The sequence below is a fragment of the Stegostoma tigrinum genome, chromosome 5 (genome assembly GCF_030684315.1).
Source record: "Stegostoma tigrinum isolate sSteTig4 chromosome 5, sSteTig4.hap1, whole genome shotgun sequence".
Taxonomy (NCBI): Eukaryota; Metazoa; Chordata; class Chondrichthyes; order Orectolobiformes; family Stegostomatidae; genus Stegostoma; species Stegostoma tigrinum.
Window position 1 is genome coordinate 72,078,004 of NC_081358.1, and position 23,703 is coordinate 72,101,706.

Consider the following 23,703-nt stretch of genomic DNA (forward strand, 5'->3'; position numbering starts at 1 on the left):
TCCTTAACTGGTTTGGCTCAAGTGCAACTCCAGACCCATAGTGATATGTTTGATTGTTAAATATCCTCTGAAATGGCCACTATAAATACCATGAACAGGATCTTTTGGATAGTAGAGTTTTTTCAAACACCCTACCTCTCCCCCAAACCCTCCCCCGAGACCTGGGCAAATCAATTTGGATGACAGCAGTCTCACTGAAACTAGTGGAAGCAGTGGCCAGGTCTGGGACTATAAGCAGTCCCCAGACTCAAACCCCGGAACTCAGGAACAGAACTTGGATTTGTGACAAATACTGAGGATGATGCCATTGGTAAGGGCAGAGATAAGTCCACAGAATGAGTAGCTAAGGATCTAATGGAATTTAACACAGTGAGTTATGTGGTGATGTGTGTAAAAGGGCAGAAAGACCTGAAGGATCATGTGCAAAGGCCTTTGAAGGTGGTCAGATGTATTGAGAGAGTATTGAGCAAAGCATGTGGGGCCTGCGGCTTCATAAACAGAGGAAAATTTATGCTGAACTAGTGAAACACTGGCTCAGCACAATGAGACTACTGCATCCACTTCTAGTCACCACATTCTAGAAAGGATATAAGGGTTTCTGAGAGGGTAAAGAGGAGATTTGCCAGAATGTTTCTGGAGACAAGGGACTTTGGCCACATGGCTAGGTGAAATTATAGTCATTCTCCTTAGACCAAAAGAGATGAGTGGAGATTTGATAAAGTCATTCAAGATACGACAGGTTTAGATAAGATAGATAAAGAAACACTGTTCCCATTAGCTGATGGTATTTAAATTAGCTAGTAGCATTGTAGAGAGTGTTAATGACCTTGAATTCACTGTTTACAAAATTGCGATGATAAATATTTTTAAAAGGATTCACATCTAGAGAAATAACTGCAGGGCTAGAGGGATAGAATAAGAAATGAAGTTGATTGACTTTCTCCACAGAGAATTAACTTAGACTATATGAGCCAAATAGCCCAATGTGCTATATTGAGTCTATAGCTGCAACAACGCGTAACAGTGTTGACAGGAGGAACTAGCGTAGTATCCTTGTGGAGTCAAGGGACAGGATTTTTATCTTCAAGGCAGGGATCATTGATTGTGCTACTTCCTGATGTCATATTCCTGCCTTTGGCCTGACAGAGCCCATCCATGCTATTTTCATACCCAAGTCTCAAAGAAAACTGGGATCATGGAAGACAATTTTTAGAGAGGGCTGAGGTTGGAAACAAAGTGCGTGGAAGCTGAAGGTAGGCAGATTAGAAGGCCTGCCTCCATTCATGGGGCATCAGTCCAGTTCTATAAATGAATGCTAAGTACACCGACCCTTAGCCTTCATTTTCAACTGCACCTATGTCTTTAATAATCTTCCATACTCTTTCATATTTCTCATGCACTCCATAACCCTTCTATATACTTTCATATCATCCCCTCCATATTTTCCATGTATTCTCAATGCATCTACCTTAACCATTTACCCAGTACCCTAGTATGGAACTCATCCTTGAGCCTCATATTAACAGGAGAATTTCTGAAACAAATAAATAAACAATTACACATTAAGACTCTACTTTTAAAATGATATTTGGGTGATATATTGGAGGATTGTCTAAATAACAGGAAACAGCATTGGCATAAACATATCATTTTCAGCTTGGTAAACTGAAACAACTAAGGTGGCACAGGGATCGGTGTTGTGGTCTTATCTACATAAGATCTATGTTAACTCAGATGAAGGGATAGGTTACATTGTAGCCAAATTTATTGATGATGCAAAGATTAGCTGGAAATCAAGTTGTGAGGAGGGTGCAAAGAATCTACAAAGGGATATTGATAAGTTAAGTGAACATACAAAAATGTGGCAGATGTACTATAAGGAGGGAAAATGTGAGGTAAAACTGTCAAACAAGCACATAGCCACTCATTCTCTTCTTGAAAGCTCTCACATTTCCATAAAAGTAATTCAAAAGTATCTTGAAGTAATTTAATCCATAAATTGCTCATTAACTGTAAATGGAAGTATCAAACAAAGCATAACATGCCCTGACCAATTGTGTACAGTGTAAACAAACCCTACAAGCTAAATCCATTAGTTGGTTTGGAACTCAGCCAAGCATTCTATTGATAGTCTATTGTTTTTGATTAAATGAACCCTCCAGAATTTATTACAATGGTCTTTCCAAAGATGTCTGTATTGTCAGGTATATATTCAGTTATTTCAAAAACTAAACAGATGTTTGCACATCAAATCAACATAAAGACTTAAGAACATGGTTCAGTTCCCATATTAAAATCTTAATCCCAATGTTGTTGAATGCAAACAGCCACATTATCAATGGACCATAAGCTCTGAAGAAGTCAAGGCACAAACAAACCATTTGGATCAGACCTTAACTGCATTTTCCTGCATATTGCTGTTACTCCTGTCTCCATAATCCTTAACTCACTTACACATCAAAAAAAATTGTCTAAACCAACCTTGACTATATTTTTTTTTAAATGGCTTCCATTGTTCTCTATGGAACAGAATTCCAAACTTTAACCACACACTGTGAGTAAAAATTCATGTTCATCTCAGTGTTAAATGTCAGACCCTTTAATTTGAAAATTGAAACTTTGTTTCCTGTAAGGGAAAACATCTTAACAGCATCGACCTTCTCAAGCCCACACAAAATCTTACATGTTTTAATAAGTTCATAGTTAATTGTTCTAGACTCCAATGAATGTAAATGCAACTTGCTCAACCTTTCCTTATAAGACAACCCTTCATCCAGGAATCAGTCTAGTAAAGCTCTTGAACTGTGCCCAAAACAAACACATCATTCCTTAAGTAAGGAGACAAAATTTCACACAGTACCAAAGGTGTGGTCTCACTATTGTCCAATATAGTTATAGCAAGGAATCTCAATTTCTTTACTACATTTCACTTGGCGTACTGACCAACATTCCATTTACCATCCTCATTAGATGCTAACTTTTTCTGATTCATGTACAAGGGCACACAAAGGCAAGCAAATATACTCAATCTATCGGGTCCATTTTATCCACCATGTTTGCACATCATCAAAACTGTAATAAATATATTAAATATAGTTTACATTTCACAAAACCACGTTGATTCTGCCTTATTACAGTCTTCTAAGTATCCTGCTACTGCCTCCCAGTAGCTCTAGAGTCTTGTCAGACTATGGCAACTTGACTTGAGTAATGGATTCTAGCATTTTCCCAATGACAGGTGTTAGGCTAATGGCCTATAGTTTCCTTAATTTTTCTTCCTCCTTTCTTGAATACAGGTGCTGCATTTAGGATTTACTAAGCCTGTAAGACACTGCCATAATCTAGGGAATTTCAGAAAATTACAAGTGCTTCCAATATTTCTGCAACCACTTCTTTTAAGTCATTAAGAATCAGTCCATCAAGTCCAGGAAACATGTTAGCCATTAGTCCCATTAGTTTTCTACTATTCTGTTTGCTTATTTATTTTCTTCTATTCTTGGGAGATTTTCTGAGCGTTCTACAGTGAAGGGCAATACAGGACCATTGTTCAAGACATTTGCCAATTCCAAATTTCTGAATATAAATTTGCCTATCTACCAGCTGTGGGAATGAATCTTACTTGGCTATTCTTTTTCTTTTTGCATAATACTCAACTTTTTACTCTCTGTTTTTATACTTCCTGTTATATTTCACTCATAACTCAATCCATTACTCTTTTTATTTTAATAATATTTTGCTGGTTTCTAATTTATTTCCTAATCTCCTCAACTATCCTTAATCTTTGCAGTGTTTTATCCCTAAGCTTTAAATTTCATACCATCCTTAACTTCCCTAGCTAGCTATGGATAATACATCCTTTACAAAGAATCTTCCTTTGTCAGTGGAATTTGTCTTTTCAGAGTTTTGAAATATCTCCGTAAATGTTTATCACTGGTTCTCCAACGGTTTAACATTTTATCCATTCTCCAGTTCCACATTAGCCAAATTTGACTTCATACCCTTGTAATTGTTGTTGTTTGATTATGTCCCTAGTCATGAATTAACATTTCTCATTGCCAAACTGAACCCAAAATTCTATCATGTTACGAGCACTCTTACCAAAAGGATCGTTTACTATGAGGACATTCATTAATCCTGCTTTATTACACATTACCAAGCCTCTAGCCTAGTAATTTTATGATTACAGTCTGTGAACTTCAGACTACCTTCATCAAGTAGATTTATCCAATCTATATGAAGTCTGAAATCTACCTACAGTATGTTTCCTATAAGCTCCTATTATTTCTTAATTTATACTGTGTCTCAGTGTAACTACTCTCAGGTGACCTACAAACAAATCTCACAAGTGACTTATTTCCTTTGTTATCTCTATCCTCAACTTAAATTGATTTTACATAGAATAGAATAGAATCCCTACAGTGTGGAAAGAGGCCGTTCGGCCCATCAAGTCATCAATGACTCTCCAAACAGCGTCCCACCCCTTATCCTACCTCATATTTATCATAGCTAATCCATTTAGCCTGCACATCCCTGTACACTACAGACGATTTATCATGGACAATCCACTAACTTGCACATCTTTGTACCGTGGGAGGAAACTGCAACACCCAGCGGAAACCCAAGTAGACATAGGGAGAGCATGCAAACTCCACACAGACAGTCAACAAAGGCTGGAATCAAATCCAGGTCCCTGGGACTGCGCAGCAGCAGTGCTAACCACTATGTCACCACACCACCCCGATCTGCTGAGTCAAGTTAATGCTTCATCAGTATACTGAATTCATCCTGTACTAACAAAGCTACTCCACCATATTTTCCCTTCGTTGTCCTTCTAAAAGGTCAAATGCCCTTAAATATTAAGGTCCCAACCTGGTCACTTTCAAGCCATATCTATGCAATGGTATCATCATGCCATCCTTTTATAAATGCAGAATATATTCACATAAAAAGTCATTAATTCTATCTTTTTACCATGTTTCCCCAATCTGCAACATTATGCTAGTGTGCTCTTATGTTATATGCTTTGTCCATTCCTTTTACATTCTGAAAATCATTATCTTACCACAGCCCTGCAATACTGATATGTCCTTCCTCTTTAACTTTTCACACCTCCCCTCATGTGAACAATCCTCCTTAGCTATCAATCCAGAGATTATTAATTTTTGATGTTCTGCTTTTTCCTTTAGCCCTGGTTGCTCATACTTCCTCAGCAGAACCTCTTTCTCATTGCTGCTCAGGTGAAACATGACAACTGGATTTTGCCTCTTTTCACTCCAAGTTCTTCTTCAACCCTGAGGCAATGTTCTTAACATTAGCACTGAGCATACATCTAAACACTTTTGCAATGCTGGTCAATTTAATGCTCAGTTACAGCTGAGTGGCAGCTGAAGTTCCAACCATAATACCGCCACTCTGTTCATTCTACATTATATCAAGAAATAGTTTGAATAATGGGCTTCAACAATATTATGATTGCAGTGCTGAAGAATTGTGTCCCAGACTGGCTGCGCACATAGCCAAGCTGTTCCAGTACAACTATGATACTGACCTCTACTTGACAATGTTGAAAACTATGTCCATATTTCCTGTTGACAAAAAGCAGCACAAATCCATTTCAGGCATTCGACAGCCTGCTCAGCCTATTCTCAATCACCAAGGCTGCCATCATGAGAAGTGCTAATACATGTCATTAAGTTCCCAATGACATGGTTGCTTATGCCAGTTTAGGTTATGCCAGGACTACCAGCTCCAAACCTCATTACAGCCTTCAACTAAACATGAACAAAACTGTTGAAATCCATGATTGAGATTCACTTAGAACTATATTATTATTACTTCATGGTGAATTAATCAAAATCTTTGAACTGCCTACCAAACAGTACTGCGAATGTGCCGACTGTAGTAATTCAAGAAGGCAGCTCGCTGCTAATCTCAATTTGCAGTAATTGCCAGCAAACCACCACACCCATATTCCATGAATTGGTACAAATGATTACAGTATCAGAGCATGATTTAAAGATAATAATAGTGTCACAGCTTCATGGGTCATGACCACCTGCATAAAAATTATGACGAGCACAAACATATCAGCTCAAGGATGATGAGCCAAATTTTGTTGATTGCCCCAGTTAGCTTCCTCCTGCACATTGCTGGAGTTAGAGATTAGGTCATTAATATTGAACTTATTGGCCAAAGTAGAATAAACATTGAAACATTCTGCCAACTCATTTTTACCTATTTGTCACTGTTGAACGGTCTAAATCCACAACAAAGGGTGTGTATCCTTTTCAATATGACATCCTAAATCAATGCAAATAGGCCATAAAGCATAAGAAAAACAGTCATCCTTTGTAACACATTCTCAAATATCAACTGCCTTCTAATAGTAAATTGATCAATAATCCTGCTCAAATCCAACTCCTGATCCTGTGTAGTTTAATTTATTCAATTGTTTGAATTCAAACATTCAAACATAACATTAAACAGATACTTGAGTGCCTGATCAGAGAAGACTCTTCGAATAGTTCTGAAGGTACTTACGGCTTGTTCTGGTACAAGACACACGGTTCTGGCTCCAGGAACGGAATACATTTTTGTTTCAGTAAAGAACTGTACAACGAGTGGCTGAACAAGTCCCCAGTCATCCTAGCCACCATAACAGCTACCATCATTGGCAGTAATGACTGCACATCATTGGTTAGTTCCACCTGGAATAATGTTGGAAATAAAACAGTTCAGCATTTACCTCAAAAATAGTTGCAAGCTTAGTTGGAAGTTTTATATTTTAATTTAAAATTAGGTTAAATAAGAATGTTTTTAAACAGTAATTTAACGATTTAGTCAGATTTAAGGAAGGTGTTGACTTCCTTTACTCTTAGATAAATTGATGTGTCTTCTCTGGAAATAAAATCACAAAGCCCAAGCTCCTGTTCAATGTAATTTTACAGCATTTTCCCAAATTTAATAAATTGTTTTTGATAAACCATAACATAAATTTAAGCAATAGATAAAGAAAACAGAAATTTTGACATTTAATTTTCTTTTGTTCACCACTTCACTGTTCCACAATTATAACGCATATGTAGCATACTTGAGCTAGATTTTCGTCCAACATGTTTTCACCAACAAGAATGAATTGGGATTGGATATTTGTTGTCCTGGCAGCAACATGACTAAAGGTTTGAGACCATTAAAATGCAAGGTAATTCCCAGCTTTATCTTAAAAAAAACAAAACTGTAAGATCCAACTACACTACAGCAGAGCAATTTGAGGCAGGTGAGACTAGAGCCAGAAACCCATCCTCACATCTCCAGAGTCTGTTCTTGGATCCTTCTTTACTTCACTTGAAAGCTGCCTTTCCAGAACCTCTTCTCCATTCATGGAATTGACTTCACATATACTTAGGTCATTATGATGGCACTTACCTCTGCCTCTCTCCCACATTTCTTGACCCTTCAATTATTTCTGTGCTGTCACTTTGTGTGTTTAATATCCAATCTTGTATACGTAACAATTTATTCAATTAAACATTGAGAAGCTTGAAGCCATCAACATTCTCCTCCAGCATAAGCTATATACCCTGGCCATTGACCTTACATCCCTCTACAGAAAACTTCTGGAGTAATCATCTCCCCAGTAATTTCTTTCCAGTAATCTGCAGCACCAAGATAGCAGGCAAGTCAAGGAACTGTGATAGAAAGTCAGAGACAGAGCTGGATTTGTTGGAGTTGACTGGAATTGCTCTACTAGAGAAAAGGATGTAAAAAAAGAGGATTGGATAGCTTTATTACTAAGGGAAGGCATCGGTGCAGTGGTGAATAGTGATAAAGCTGCAATAGATTGTATTGTGGAATCAGTTCAGGTAGAATTAAAGAATAGCAAAGAAAATAAGTTGCAGGTAGAAGTTGCCTATGGACTCCCAAAGAATTGCCTCATGGTAGGAAAGTAATGGAGGCGCGAAGGAAGGGCACTTTAAATGTCTTGGGTGATTTTAATTTGTATATTGACTGGGAAGAATGTTGCAGAATCTACCCGGGAGCAAGTGCTTTTAGATCTAATAATGTGTAATGAGATAGGAATAATAAAGGAATATGTAGCTAAGGATCCTCTGGTGGGTAACTATCACAACATGGTGAAAGTCCAATCTCATTTTGAGGGAGAGTAATTCAGGTCTCAAAGTAGTGTCTTCAACTTAGCTAATGTCAATTACAGACGTATGAAGAAAGAGTCATCTCACGCACTCTGGGAAAATAAACTAAGTGAAAGTCAATGAATGAGTAGTAACAGGCATTTAAGCATAAAGTCCACAATACTCAGTAAAAATTTATTCCAGTCAAAAAAAACTTGGTCAACAATGGTTGTCAAGAAGGGTATCTAATCAAAAACTAAGGCGTGTAAAGGGACAAAAATTAGCTATAGGCCAGGGTATTGAGTTTCTTTTAAGGACCAGCAGTGAATGACTAAAAAACTAATCAAGAGGAAGAAATTAATTACGAAAGTCAATTGGCAAGAAATATAAAGTAAACTTGAAGAGCTTCTCAGGCGTATAAAATGAAAGGCATTAGCTAAAATCGGCGTGAGACCTTTGGAGGATGTGTTAGTAATGGGAACAGGGAAACAGCACATGACTCTAACTAATATTTTGAAACAGTCTTCACAGTGGAGTACACTATAAATATCTCAAAGTTATGGAGTGCACTACAAATATCTCAAAGTTAACAGTCAAGAAAGATGCTAATGGGAAGAATGTTCTTGCAACAGTCCCTATTACAGTGGGCAAATTAATGGGGCTGAAGATACACAAGTTATTAGGATTTAGATACAAGGGCATTAAGGGAAGTTGCTTTAGAAATAGTGGACACTTTTCTTGAACTTTACCAAGATTCACAGGGAGAGATTCACCAGATTGAAAAGCCCTGCTCAAGAAGACAGGGAGACAAAAAGTAGGAAATTATATTCCACTTATCCTAACATCTGTTGTTAAAATCCTAGAGTCCATTATTAAAGAACAATTGGCAGAAAATTAAGAAAAGCCTAATATAATCAAATAGAGTCAACATGGTTTTGTGAAAGGGAATCATGTTTGACGAATTTTCTAGAGCTCCTTGAGGATATAAAATGCAGGGTTGATAAAAGAGAACTGGTAGATGTGGTGTATTTTGATTTCAAGAAGGCACTCAATAAATGTTTCATGCACAAGATGAGAGCTCATAGTACTAGAGGGAATTGAGGATTGGGTGACACACAGAAGTTAGGATTAAGAGATAATGGAGTGTAGAGCTGGAGGAACACAGCAAGTCAAGCAGCATCAGAGGTGCAGAAAAGTTGATGTTTCACGTCAGGACCCTTCCCGTCTGGACCCAAAACATCAACTATTCTGCACCTCTGATGCTACCTGACTTGCTGTGTTCCTCCAGCTTCACATTGTGTTGTCTCGGACTCCAGCACCTGAAGTTCTTGCTATCTCAGGTTAGAATTAATGTGTCTTTTTCAGATTAGAATGATGTAGCTAGTGGATAGCCACAAAGATCAGTCCTATACATTTGAATATTTACTATTTAAATTATTAACTTGGAGGAGGCAGAGTTTAATGTATCCACATTTGCTTATGATACTAAAATAATCAGGACGTAATATTGTAATGCAAATTAAGGAATCTACAAAGTGATTTAAATAGGCTGAGCAAGTGGGCAAAAAGCTTGGCAGATGGAGTTCAATGTAAGAAAACGTGAGAACATGTAGTTTTGTCAGAAGAATCAAAAGGGAGACGGTTATTTAAATAGAAAAAGACTCAAAACAAAAGTGTTATGCAGAGGGATCTGGGTGTATTGGTGCATGAAACACACGGGTTTAGCATGCAGGTGCAGCAAGTTATTTAAATGACCATGGAATTTTGCCCTTTATTGCTAGGGGGTTGGAGTTTAAAAATAGGGAAGTATTGTTAAAAACTTCACAAGCGTGTTCATGAGGCCCTATCTGAAGTGTTGTTTCCAATTGTGGTCCCTATATTTAAGAAAAGATAAACTGGTATGGGTTGCAGTTCAAACAAGATTCACTCTCAGCTTATTCATGGTGTGAAAGAGTTGACTTATCAAAATGGGTTAGGCTTTTATTCATTAGAATTTAGAAGGATGAGAAACGATCTTATTGAACAGATATTCTGAGGGGATTTGACAGAGTAGATGTTTAGATAATGTTTCTGCTAGTTGAAGAACCTTTAACTCGGGGACACAGTTACAGATAAATACGACACTCATTTAAAACTGAGATGTGAGGAATTTCTTCTGCCAGAGAGTAGTGAATGTCTGGAATTCTCAACCCCAAAGTGTCGTGGAAGCCACATCACTGGAAGTATTTAAAATAGCGATAGATACATTTTTAAAATATCAGAAAGTTTAATGCAATGATAAGCTGGTCCAAGAGAGGAATTGAGGCCTAGGAATGATTAGCCATGATCTCTTGAAGAGCAGACAGGTCTGAAGGGCCAAATATCCTACCCCTGCTCCCATTTCTTCTGTTATTATGGTTTTAAATTTGCTGAATCTTTGGTAAATTATTAAGGCTAATTCTATTCTTTATTTTTAATATAGCATTCAAATTGGCGTTAAGTTTTTTAAAAGGTAAAATAAGAAAGTGCAAGTTATTTCTAAATAATTAATTAAAACTCTTTAAGAATGGCAGGGTAGGTTAGTTGTCAAGGCTGCAGATGTGGGAGTTCCTGAAAAGTACTGAGATTCAATGCAAACACATTGACATCGATACTTGAGAAGATTCAGCTTGAACAGCAGAGTAAATGAGCTGGAGACTGTGGGATGCATTAAGGAGAGGGCAGGAAATCTGGATTCTTTGCACCAGGAGACATTCATACTATTTACAAAAAGGTTTACTGATATTGTCAGTGGTAAGGGACAGTAAGGCATAGCTGTGAGTGAGGTAAGTTGGAGGACCCAGAAGGCAAGTATGTCAGTCTCTGCAATTATCCTTTAGATTTAAGGATCTCAAGCATTTTTGGATGAGAGTGGGCACTGCAGCAAGATGAGCAAACTGACCATGGCACCATGATACATGTTGTTGTTTTGTCATGTACAGAGCTCGGATGATCTACAAAATGGTCTGCAAACCTACATTTGGTATCACCGATGTAGAGGAGGCCACATGAGGAGCAGTGAATACAGTAGACCAAGTTGGTAGAGGTACGGGTGAACCCCTGTCTGATGGCTTTGCTTTGGGGTCCTCTGAAGCTGCCTGGCCTGTGAGTTCCTCCAGCTTCACTCTGTGTTGTCACTGACTGCAGCATCTGCAGTTCTTGCTATCTCCAAAGGATTGTAGCACTAGTAGATTGTGGTGGGTCAGGGAGACTAATAGCTTTGCCACAGCAAAGAGCATGAATCCAGACAGGTATACTTTCTGTCACATTCCAGGATCCAGGACATTTGCTCAGAGCTAGAGAGATGCTTACAGTGGGAGAGAGAAGGATCTAGTTTTACTGGTGAATATACGTACCAAAAACATAGATAGAGGTAGGAAAGGATTTCTGTTTACAGACAAAATGAGAAGCTAAGTACTAAATTAAGAAGCAGGACGTCATTAATACTTGAGCCTGTGCAAATTGGCAGAGGGTGCATAAAATTAGACAGGTGAATCCATGGCTGAAAGGCCAGTGGGTTCCCATTTATGCACATTCTACACCTGCACCATGCTAGGAAAACTGCATAGTAGAAAAGTAGAAATGGTTTTCAACTAAATGGTGGGGGCAAAGAATTAAATATGGAAAGATGTGGTATAACAAAGAGTAGAGACAAGGGAAGAGAGGAAAACAGTGATATATAAAATGTGGGGTAGAGAATTGAAGGGAAGAATAGGGAGGATGAATGTAAGAATACACCAACAATCAAGACTTCATGATGCAAAGATTTTAAAACAGACAAAACTAAAGGCTCTGTACCCAAATGTGCATATCATTCCAAACAAACCAAATTCATTAATAGTTTTTATTCACTTCAATCTGCATTATCTGATAGCCATTGCAGAAACAAGGTTGTAGGATTTCTGAAGAAGGGTCCTGACCCGAAATACCAGCTTTCCTGCTCCTCTGATACTGCCTGGCCTCTGTATTCCTCCAGCTCCACACTGTGTTATCCCAGGCTCCAGCATCTGCAGTTCTTACTATCTCTGAGGTTGTAGGATTTGACTTCTTAACCATTTTATCAACCAATACCACCACCTTAAATGAATGGTGGATATACACATCAAGATCAAACTGATGCTTGGAGCATCCCGGGTGCCTACCAACTGTTTATCACATATGTCCTTTCTTTGTTTGTTCTGTTCAAGTGCCTCACCTCACACTCACTTAGATTGAATTCTGTTTGTAACTGATCAGCCCATCTGATCAGCCTATCCACATCATGAGTTATTACGAGTCATTAATTTATTGTCACATGTATCTAGAAAGATACAATGAAAAGTGTTTTGTTGTCACAATCCTGCTCAGTTTTGAGTTACGAAAAGAGTAAAAAGAAATTACTTAAATAGACTTCACCTTCTGTTCAAATTGGGTATCAAACACAGCTCCAGGGTTTCTGCAAGGTCTCTGCAAGTTGTCCCAGGTCTCAAGGAGTCCCTGCTTTAAATTAAAACGGAAGGAACTGCAGATGCTGTAAATCAGGAACAAAAACAGAAGGTTCTGGAAATACTCAGCAGGTCTGGCAGCATATGTGAAGTAAAAGATCAGAGTTAACGTTTTGGGTCCAAAGGGTCACCACAGCCAAAATGTTAACTCTGATATTTTCTTCACAGATGCTGCCAGACCTGCTGTGCTTTTCTAGCAAATTCTGTTTTTGTTCCCACTTTCATTTGCCTGGCGTTATTTTATGTGCTCATGAAATGTGTTGTGCTTTGTTTTTCCCATTTACCTTTTTTAACTTTCATCCTTCTGTAATCTAAGGCTATTCACATTATTTATCACCTACCCACTTTGGTATGGATTCATAGAGTCTTACAACATGAAAACAGGCCCTTCAGTCCAATTCATCCATGCTAACCAAGTTTCCCAAACAAATCCCATCCCATTTTCCTGTATTAGGCCTATTTCCCTTTAAACCTTTCCTATTCATGTGCCTATCGAAATGTTTTTTAGATGTTGTAACTGTGTCTATGTCTACCACTTCATCTGGCAATTCATTCCAGGTATGTAACATCGTCTGTGTGAAAAAGTTGCCCCTCAGATCCCAATTCAATCTTTCTCCCCTCACCTTAAAAATATGACCCCTAGCTTTGAGTCCCCCTATCCTAGGAAACAGACCTTTGCTAATCACTTTATCTATGTCTCCTTTTGACTTATAAATTTCTACAAAGTCACTCTCCAAAGTCTTGTGATCCAGTGAAAGAAGTCTCAGAGTATCCTTATAACTCAACCCCTCCGGTCCTGGGAACATCCCAGTAAATATCTTCTGCACTGCCCCCGTTTATTTTACCAAACTGTAATATCTTGGCTTTATCCAAATTAAACTCCATCTGCCACTCCTCAGCCCACTGGTCCATTTGATCAAGATCCCTTTGTAATCTTAGATATCCTTCTTAATTGTCAACAATACAACCAATTACGGTGCCATCTGCAAACTTACTAACCACACCTCCTAAATTCTCATCCACATCATTTATATGAATGATGAACAAAAGTGGACCCAACACCAATCCCTGCTGATCACCCTCCTGATTTCCCTCTTCAGGGCACAGGCCTATAGTCTTAAAAACAACCTTCCCCTATCACACTCTGTCTCCTACCATAAAGGCAATTTTATATCTAATTGACAAGCTCTCCCTGAATCTCATGTGATCTAAACTTTACTAATTAATCTACCATGTGGAACCTTGTTAAAGGCTTTACTAAATTCCAAGAAAACAATGTCAACCCTCTGCCCTCAACAATCCTTTTGGCTACATCCTCAAAAAACTCAATCAAATTTGTAAGATACCATTTCCCTCACACAAAGCCATGGTGACTATCTTTAATCAGTCCTTGCCTCTCCAAATGCTATCTCTCAGAATCCCTTCCAATAATTTACCCAACACTGATGTCAGGCTTATAGGTCTACAGTTCCCAGGCTTCTCCTTACAGCCTTTCTTAAATACAGGCACAACATTAGCCACCATCCTGTCCTGCAGCACCTCAGCTCTGGCTGTAGACAATATAAATGTCTCTCCTGGAGCCCTGCAATGTTTTCCCTATCTTCCCACAATGTCATGGGATACATTTGATCAGGCCCTGGAGGTTTGTGAACTTTTACATTTTTTTACTACCTCCAGAACTTCCTCTTTGTAATGTGGACTGTTTTCAAGACATCAATTTCTATTTCCCTGCATTCCCCAGCCTCTGTGTATTTCTCTACATTAAGAGCTGACATGAAATATTCATTTAGTATCTCTCCCATCTCCTGTGATTCCACACATAAAGATCAATGAGGTTGTCTAAGGTGCCTATTCTGTCCCTCGTTGCTCTTTTGCTCTTAATGTACTTGTAGAATCCCACAGGATTATCCTTAATCTTATCAACCATGGCTATCTCATATCCACTTTTTGCCCTCGGGGTTTCCCTCTTAAGAATGCTGCTACAACCCTTATACTCTTCGAGAGATTCATTTGATGCCAGTAGTCTATACTTAATATACATCTTCTTATCCTTGATGAGAGCCTCAATATCTTTATTCATCCATTGTTCCCTATTCTTACAAGATTTGCGCTTCACTCTAACAGGAACATAATGCCTCTGAACTCTCATTGTCTCACGTTTAGAAGCCTCCCACATGCCACTTGCCCCTTTACCTGCAAAATGACACTAATCCAATCAACTCTTTAAAGTTCCTGTCTCATACCATCAAAATTTGCCCTCCTCCAAATAAGAAATTTAACTTCTAAAACAGGCCCAATGCTTTTCCAGAACAATTTTAAAACTTATGGAATTATGGTCCCATCCATCAACTTATTGATCAACTTACATTCACGTGTACATTCATTGACAAAATGCCACAAATATCAAGGGCCTCAACATTGATCCCTGTGGAGACCCACCGGACACTGACTCAGTGAGTGAGCGAGTGTGTGCTTGTGTGTGTGTATGTGAGTGCAGTCACAAAAATACCTCTCAACCATCACCAGCTGCTTTCTGTCACTCAACCAATTCTGTATTTAGTTAGTTAAATTTCCTTGGATTCCATGGGCTCTTACCATTGCCCCATACAGGCCCTTATCAAAAATCACTCTGAAGTCCAAGTTGACTACATCAAATTGCCCTCAATTACACATGTGGCCAACTCTGAAAAAAATCAATCAAGGTATTTAGACAAAACCTCCTGTTAATAAACCATGGAGACTGTTCTTGATAAATCCTTGCCTCTCCAAATGCAGGTTGATTCTGTCCCTCAGAATTGCTTCCAATAGCTTCCCCACAACTGAGGTTAGACTAACTGACCTGTAGTTTTCTGGCTTAGGCCTTGATCCCTTCCAGTAACACATTGGCTGTCCTCCAGCCTTCTGGCACCTCTGCTTTGGCCAGAGAGGAATTGGAAATTATTGCCAGTGCTCCTATTATTTCCTCCCTTGCCTCACTCAACAACCCAGGATACATTTCATCCAAACCCTGGAGGTTTATCTACTTTTAAGCCTGACCAGTCACTCAGAACTTCTGCTGTGTTGATACAGCTAATGATGTGATTGACATCAGTGACAGATGGAGAGAAGACATCATACATGAAGAGGCATGTAGAGTGAGGGGTATTAGACACTACATTGGAGAACTGTACTTAGTAAACTTACTTATTACAGATATTATGGTTGTGGAGGTGCCTTAGTCAAGGATTAGGAGGTTACAACCTCAGGGAGTATGTACGTGCAGACAGCCACAGCCAAGAGATACAAAGGAAAATTACACGATAATGTTAGTCACAGTATTCGACTGAAATGTAGAATAAAACAAAATGCACAATTTCATAAAAACCCCCAACACCACTAAAGCTCCAAGCCACTGTTGGAATCCAGTAAATTTACTTACAGTTAACACTTTTTTATAAGTTTGACACAAGCAAATCGTTAAGATGACTGACTCAGTTCATATGACATTTAGAAATTGTCAACGGATGGTATCAAGAATGTGAGTTTGCTCGCTGAGCTGGAAGGTTATTTTTCGGACATTTCGTCACCATTCTAGGTAACGTCATCAGTGAGCCTCTGACGAAGCGCTGGTGTTATGTCCCACTTTCTATTTATCTGGTTAGGTTTCCTTGGGTTGGTGATGTCATTTCCTGCATTGGTGATGTTATTTCCTGTTCTTTTTCTCAGGGGATGGTAGATTGGCTCCAAATCAATGTGTTTGTTGATGGAGTTCGGTTGGAATGCCATGCTTCTAGGAATTCTTGTGCGTGTCTCTGTTTGGCTTGTCCCAGGATGGATGTGTTGTCCCAATCAAAGTGGTGTCCTTCCTCATCTGTGTGTAAAGATACGAGTGATAGTGGGTCATGTCATTTTGTGGCTAGTTGATGTTCATATATTCTGGTGGCTAGCTTTCTGCCAGTTTGTCCGATGTAGTGTTTGTCACAGTTCTTGCCAAGTATTTTGTAGATGACGTTTGTTTTGTTTGTTGTCTGTATAGGGTCTTTTAAGTTCATTAGCTGCTGTTTTAGAGTGTTGGTGGGTTTGTGGGCTACCCTGATCCCAAGAGGTCCGAGTAGTCTGGCAGTCATTTCGGAAATGTCTTTGATGTAGGGGAGAGTTGTTATGGTTTCTGAGCCCGTTTTGTCTGTTTGTTTGGGTTTATTGCTGAGGAGTCGGCGGACTGTGTTCATAGGGTACCCATTCTTTTTGAATACGCTATATAGGTGATTTTCTTCTGCTCTTCGTAGTTCCTCAGTGCTGCAGTGTGTGGTGGCTCATTGGAATAATGTTCTAATGCAGCTTCGTTTGTGGGTGTTGGGATGGTTGCTCCTGTAGTTCAGTATTTGGTCCGTATGTGTTGTTTTCCTGTAGACGCTGGTTTGAAGTTCCCCATTGGCTGTTCGCTCTACTGTGACATCTAGGAATGGCAGTTTGTTGTTTTCTTCCTCTTTTGTGAATGTTATGCCAGTAAGGGTATTATTGATGGTCTTGAATGTTTCCTCTAATTTGTTTTGTTTAGTGATGACAAAGGTGTCATCCACATAGCGGACCCAAAGTTTGGGTTGGATGATTGGCAGAGCTGTTTGTTCGAGTCTCTGCATTACTGCCTCTGCTAAGAACCCTGATATCGGAGATCCCATGGGTGTACCGTTGGTTTTTCTGTAGGTTTCGTTATTGAAAGTGAAGTGGGTGGTGAGGCATAGGTCCACTAGCTTGATGACGTTGTCCTTGCTGATGAGGTTGGTGGTGTCTGGTGTATGTGTCTTCGGTTCTTCTAATAGTGTAGTGTTTCTTTGGCCAGGTTGATGTTGGTGGATGTGAACAGCATTCCTAGAAGCATGGCATTCCAACCGGAACTCCATCAATAAACACATTGACTTGGAGCCAATCTACCATCCCCTGAGAAAAAGAATAGGAAATGACATCACCAACGCAGGAAATGACATCACCAACCCAAGGAAACCTAACCAGATAAATAGAAAGTGGGACATAACACCAGCGCTTTGTCGGAGGCTCACTGATGATGTTACCTGAAACGTCTGAAAACTAACCTTCCAGCTCAGCGAGCAAACTCACATCCAGAACCTCAACCTGAGCTACAAATCTTCTCAAAACTCGCTAGATGGTATCAAGTCTCATGTGAACATTTAATGAAATATGAATATTCACAGCCATCCAGGAAATTCACAGCTTTCTTTGTTTCAGAATGGGCTACCACAAAAAGACTACAGATTTTCCAGACTGCCTGTCTCCATGCTTCACACTGCAGCAAAAGGGAAGATTGAAACTCAACTTGTGACAAATGCTAACGTATGAAAACTATCAATTTTACATTTTGTCATGACTGATTCTCCCCAATTCACAATAGACTGGGTGGACCCCATAATCTACAATGCAGAATGGACAATAATATGAACAGGACACCTTATTTGGAAAACTTGGATTTTGCAAAGGCAACATGTTCACTAGCCATGGTTTTGTAGTCTGTTTTAAGATCAGCAAAGAGAAGCTTTCTGACAAGATCCACGAAAGCCGTCAGCACCATCAGTTTCACCAATCTGCAAACAAACTTGGAAACCAGCTGCAAGGTATCAAACAGTCAAAGGATTAATTTATTCCAGTTTTCAAAGTTCAGTTGAGATTCAACCTCCTAAATATTCAGTAATAAAAACCCTCACAACCTGCAGTAAACGTTTCACTTAGCCAGACACTTAATTCAAATTTAAAGTGTTCAAAACTATCCAAAAAACCAGACTTGCCCCATGTGAGACAGGAGGTTATAAACCAAAGACTGAATGAGCCATAATTTGTAAAACAGCATTACCTGTATCTGTATCCAATCTTTGTACATGTGAGAAAACACGTATGTCTGACAGATAATTCAAGGTAAGTGTGTGAGAATAAATATCTTCTTTGAATTTAAGCCCACAAAATCATGTTCTTTAGTTATTTTGAACCAAATAATATAAAAACAGGCCCTTCAGCCCCCCATGTTTATGCCACAAAATTACAGTAATCCCTTTTACCTGCTCTTGGTCCATAGCCTACTTTGTCCCGGCACTTTAAGCGCTCATCCAGTAGCTTCTTAAATGTTACAAGAGTACCTGCCTCCACCAGTCTCTCACGCAGCACCTTCCATGTAGCTACCACCTTTTGCATGCATTTTTTTTCCTTCTCAGACCTCCTCTAAACCATGTTATACTTATGCCCACTAGCCTTAGACATGTCTGCTATGAGGAAGAGATTCTCATGATCTACCCAGTCTGTGGGTTTCATAATTTTGAATACCTCAGTTAGATTCTGCTCAGCCTCCTCTGCTCCAAGGAAAACAAATCCAATCTATCCAGTGTCTCCTCATAACTGAAATTTTTCATCCCAGGCAACATCCTAGTGAATCTCTTCTGCATCCATTCCACTACAATCACATTCTTCCAATAGTGTGGTGACAAGAACTGCACGCAGTATTCCATCTGTGGCCTAAAACCAATCTTTTATAAAGGTGCAACAAGACTTCTTTGTTCCTATATTCTAAGCCCTGGCCAAAGAAGGCAAGCATCCCATATGCCTTCTTCACCAACCTGCCTACCTTATCTGATATCTTCAGGGACCTATGGACTCATAATCCAAGGTTCTTTTATTCCTTGGAACCCCCTAGGGACCTATATTCTTTCCTTATCAGACCTCCCATAATGCATCAGGATTAAATTCTATCTGCCACTGATTCGCCCAATTTACCATCCGATCAATATCAGACTGTAGCCTGAGACCATTATCCTCATTATCCACAACACCATAAATTTTAGTTGTTATTTGCAAGCTTACAAAGCAAACCTTCTATGTTCACATCTAAGTCATGAATGTACATAACAAATAGCAAGGAAACACTGATCCCTGAGGTACATGACAGGTTGCAGGTTTATAATCACAAAAACATCTCTCCATATTACTCTCAGCCAATTTTAGATCCGATTGGCAAACTTGGCTTGGATCCCATGGACTCTTACCTTTTGAACCAGCCTTCCATGTGGAACATTGTCAAAGGTATTACTGAAGTCGATACAAACCACATCAACTGCATACTACTCTCATAAATATATCTAGTCACTGATTTCAAATGAGATTTAGATTTAAGTTTACTTGGGAATATTCACTCCAAGAGCAATTTCCTTTCAAAACACACTGATCATGAGCAGTAAGTGAGCAAGTATATTCCTGTCATAATAATACCCATAATTGCATATTTAATTTCCAGTTCTCAAACTGCAAAGAAGTAACACAAAGTCAAAATTACTGAGAAGCTTCAATTATTTCTTTAAAGAATGAGCATAAGTTCACTAGTACACGCTGATCGGTCATTTGACACAAAAAATCAATATTGCATTGTCATTTATGTTTCCATTTAAACTATGCCCCCCACAACATCCTATATTCATATACTGTAATGAAAAGTCACAAACATATCACAAGAACATTATAAAAATGCATGACTTCAATATATGGCATTCCTCTTTACAGAATTAGTTCTGGATTTGCTTAGATTGTAGCAGGATTTTATAATCAGTGGATACAAAAGATGTTTCCCTGTACAAGAAATCGTTGTTGAAAACCTTCTCGTTTAGTATCTTTATAGACTGATATCATTTATTAGAAACTGAATTCTCAGCTTCTCATTTTATTTAAGAGCTAACCAATGTATTGAAAATCCCAAATAAGTACTAAATTTTCAACTGGATATTATTTGTATATATTTATCAACAACAGAACTTTATAGGATATCCAAGTTAATCTTAATAATGGGTCACTGTACAAGGGTGGTCCATTTTAGCTACTTGATGCTTATGCTAATTTCTGGCTCATAGTGCACAACATTTGCACTACTGCTTAATATCCTGTAGTAATTCCAAATTTTTGATTCAGTGTATAGAATATAATCTAGATGCAAATAGCAGTTTTTGGCGAGTGGCTTTCTTTGAACAAATGAACATTATCGAATTTCTTGAAAAATCTGCAGTTGTTTGGAATGATTATATTAAGGATTTTGGCAAGGGAAATGCCTAAACAAGACACTGAATTTGAATATTTATTCTTTGGTTCACCATAACAGGATGCTGCCTGGCTTTTGATCTGGCTTGTTTCTTTAGTCAGTATAGATGAAATATTAATGTTGTTACAGTGAGAAGCCATTGTGATCCTTACTGGATCTAAGCTAACTCGAATTAATAGTTTGACAGATCATTCACCTCTGTGCACAAAATATGTCCCAAAGTCTAGGCTACCCTAATGGCAATTGCGAGGTCTCAAATTATTATATTTTCATATCACACGATTGTTTCATGTTCCTTTTCCTTATTCAGTATTTGAATTCTTGGAAGATCCCAGTGAATAGATGAGCAAGTAATCCAGCAGTTGAAAGCTCCTGTGGCACCTCCTACCCTTTTGTTATATCATCATAGCTGGCAGCAGTTACCACAAAAATATGATTTTAAAAAATGTAATGCCTAATTTTTTCACAAGGAACATGGAAAGTCCTCCAAAATTTAGGAGTGCTCAGTTCTACATTAACACTGCTAATCCTCCAATGGTCACCTGTGTGCTTGTCCAGAGTTAGAGCCCTGGGGGAGAACTACAAGTGAATGACTCATCAGCTCCCTGAAATTGCATTTCCCCTGAAAACCTAAAACTGATGTTAGCTTCTAATTGATATGTTAGAAAAATGCAATGATCGTTATGAAATTTTTCTAAAATGTCCAGATCCTGGATTTGACTACTCTAACCACTTGCATTCCACAACAGGGTAATCCAAAACTCAGCTGTAAATATTAAACACAGCATCAGACGCTTTAGCAATAAGTGACACCGATGTCATTTTCTTTGTCGATTATGACAATGCTGCATGCTCTGCTTTAAAATTTCACTTTACACTGGGCTATAGCCCTTTAAGACAGGACAGTTGTAAGATGCTACATTTTTAGCAGTAACATTATTCTATAGCCATTTTTTGTGACGACCTTCCACAGTTGTTGCAATGTTGACACAGGCAGGACTTTCAGCTGGCATCGACCACATAACGTCAGCACCTCAGCATGGCACAGCTTTTGAGGCAGAATGGGTATTGCAACCAACTGCTACAAGAAGGTGGGCAGCCAATTACCAGAATTAAAGACCTGAATGTGGGTCATTTTACCCCACAGTCAACATTTTGCCAATGGAGGAGTGACCCCTTACTATGGTGGAGGCCACCAGCTACCGAAAGACAGCCTCACTGAATCAGCCTAATCCGTACTCAATGTCCCACAGCTGGGTCCACGGACAGGAAAGGCAGCTCCCACCACCAAGCCCCACCACCTCCCCCCACACCCCTCTCTTGAGCACAATGGTATCCCAGCAACATCCACCTTATCTGGCACTTGTCTGCATGATTTCTTGTATTTTTTGCTGGCCTATTTCTCAAGGTTCCCTGTGTGCAGGAGCTTCAGAGTGGTTGGTCTTTGACTAAGATGGCAGCAGCAAAAGCATGTCCACTATCTTTAATGGGACAGTTGTCCCAAAGCCAACCATTTATGAGGCTACCTGTTTTAAAAAATGCCAAGGAGCTCACATGCTGCCAAGTGTGTACTCAGGGTCTGCTTCTTAACACAAGGACAGGGGCCTGACCCCCCCACAGTAAACGTCGGGACTCAGCCTCCAAAAGTTGGAGCGCAACTAACACCCATTGCCTCATAGTTATTGATTCATTGTCAACTCATAGCAATTATCATGCATCATATCAGAAACATATTCAGCTCTTCTTAAAAGAATTCCAAAATTCTAAAACTTTGGGAATTCTGACACCTAGTGGTGAAGCTAAAAAACATCGAAGGTCAAACTTCAGACATACTCCAATTTAATGTACCAATTAAATTGAAATTTCTCAGGCAGTCAACTGCTACTGGCAGCCAGCACCGACTGCAAAGACAATGTGGGGTTTTGGAATATGGTTAGAGTAGGGGTCATACCTTACTCAGGTGAAGCTTGGGGACCGCTTTGCAGAACACCTCCGCTCAGTTCGCAACAAACAACTGCACCTCCCAGTCGCAAACCATTTCCACTCCCCCTCCCATTCTCTTGATGACATGTCCATCATGGGCCTCCTGCACTGCCACAATGATGCCACCCGAAGGTTGCAGGAACAGCAACTCATATTCCGCCTGGGAACCCTGCAGCCATATGGTATCAATGTGGACTTCACCAGTTTCAAAATCTCCCCTTCCCCCACTGCATCCCTAAACCAGCCCAGTTCATCCCCTCCCCCCACTGCACCACACAACCAGCCCAGCTCTTCCCCCCCACCCACTGCATCCCAAAACCAGTCCAACCTGTCTCTGCCTCCCTAACCGGTTCTTCCTCTCACCCATCCCTTCCTCCCACCCCAAGCCGCACCCCCAGCTACCTACTAACCTCATCCCACCTCCTTGACCTGTCCGTCTTCCCTGGACTGACCTATCCCCTCCCTACCTCCCCACCCACACCTTCTCCACCTATCTTCTTTACTCTCCATCTTCGGTCCGCCTCCCCCTCTCTCCCTATTTATTCCAGTTCCCTCCCCCCATCCCCCTCTCTGATGAAGGGTCTAGGCCCGAAACGTCAGCTTTTGTGCTCCTGAGATGCTGCTTGGCCTGCTGTGTTCATCCAGCCTCACATTTTATTATCTCAGGTGAAGCTTGTGTTGAGATTTCCTGAGGGAGGGAAAACATATCCAATTCATTTATGATACTGATACTATAGTTCCATACTTTTTGTAAATATTGCTTTGTTTAAGATTCTAAGAGAGACAAAAGAGTTCAGTGGAGCAAGTTAGGGTGAAGGCTTTGCTAGGATTTTTTTTCACTATCTTTGGGCAGCTCAGTGATTCAGCAGTTAGCACTGCAGCCTCACAATGGCAGGGACCTGGATTTGATTCCATCCTCAGAAGACTGTCTATGTGTACTTAGTATATTCTCCCCATATCTGCGTGCGTTTCCATTGGGCACTCTGGTTTCCTCCCACGGTCCAAAGATATGCAGGTTAGGTGGACT

The 23,703-nt window shown here is 39.5% G+C and overlaps 1 protein-coding gene across 1 annotated transcript in view; it reads right to left on the bottom strand.

Moving 5' to 3' along the window:
• Window positions 1-23,703, bottom strand: part of LOC132209626 (chloride channel protein C-like) — a 69,377-nt gene that overhangs the window by 39,318 nt on the left and 6,356 nt on the right. Inside the window, exon 2 of the mRNA XM_059646361.1 lies at window positions 6,541-6,707. Coding sequence (XP_059502344.1) covers window positions 6,541-6,707 — 167 coding nt within the window. The remainder of the gene's footprint in view (window positions 1-6,540; window positions 6,708-23,703) is intronic.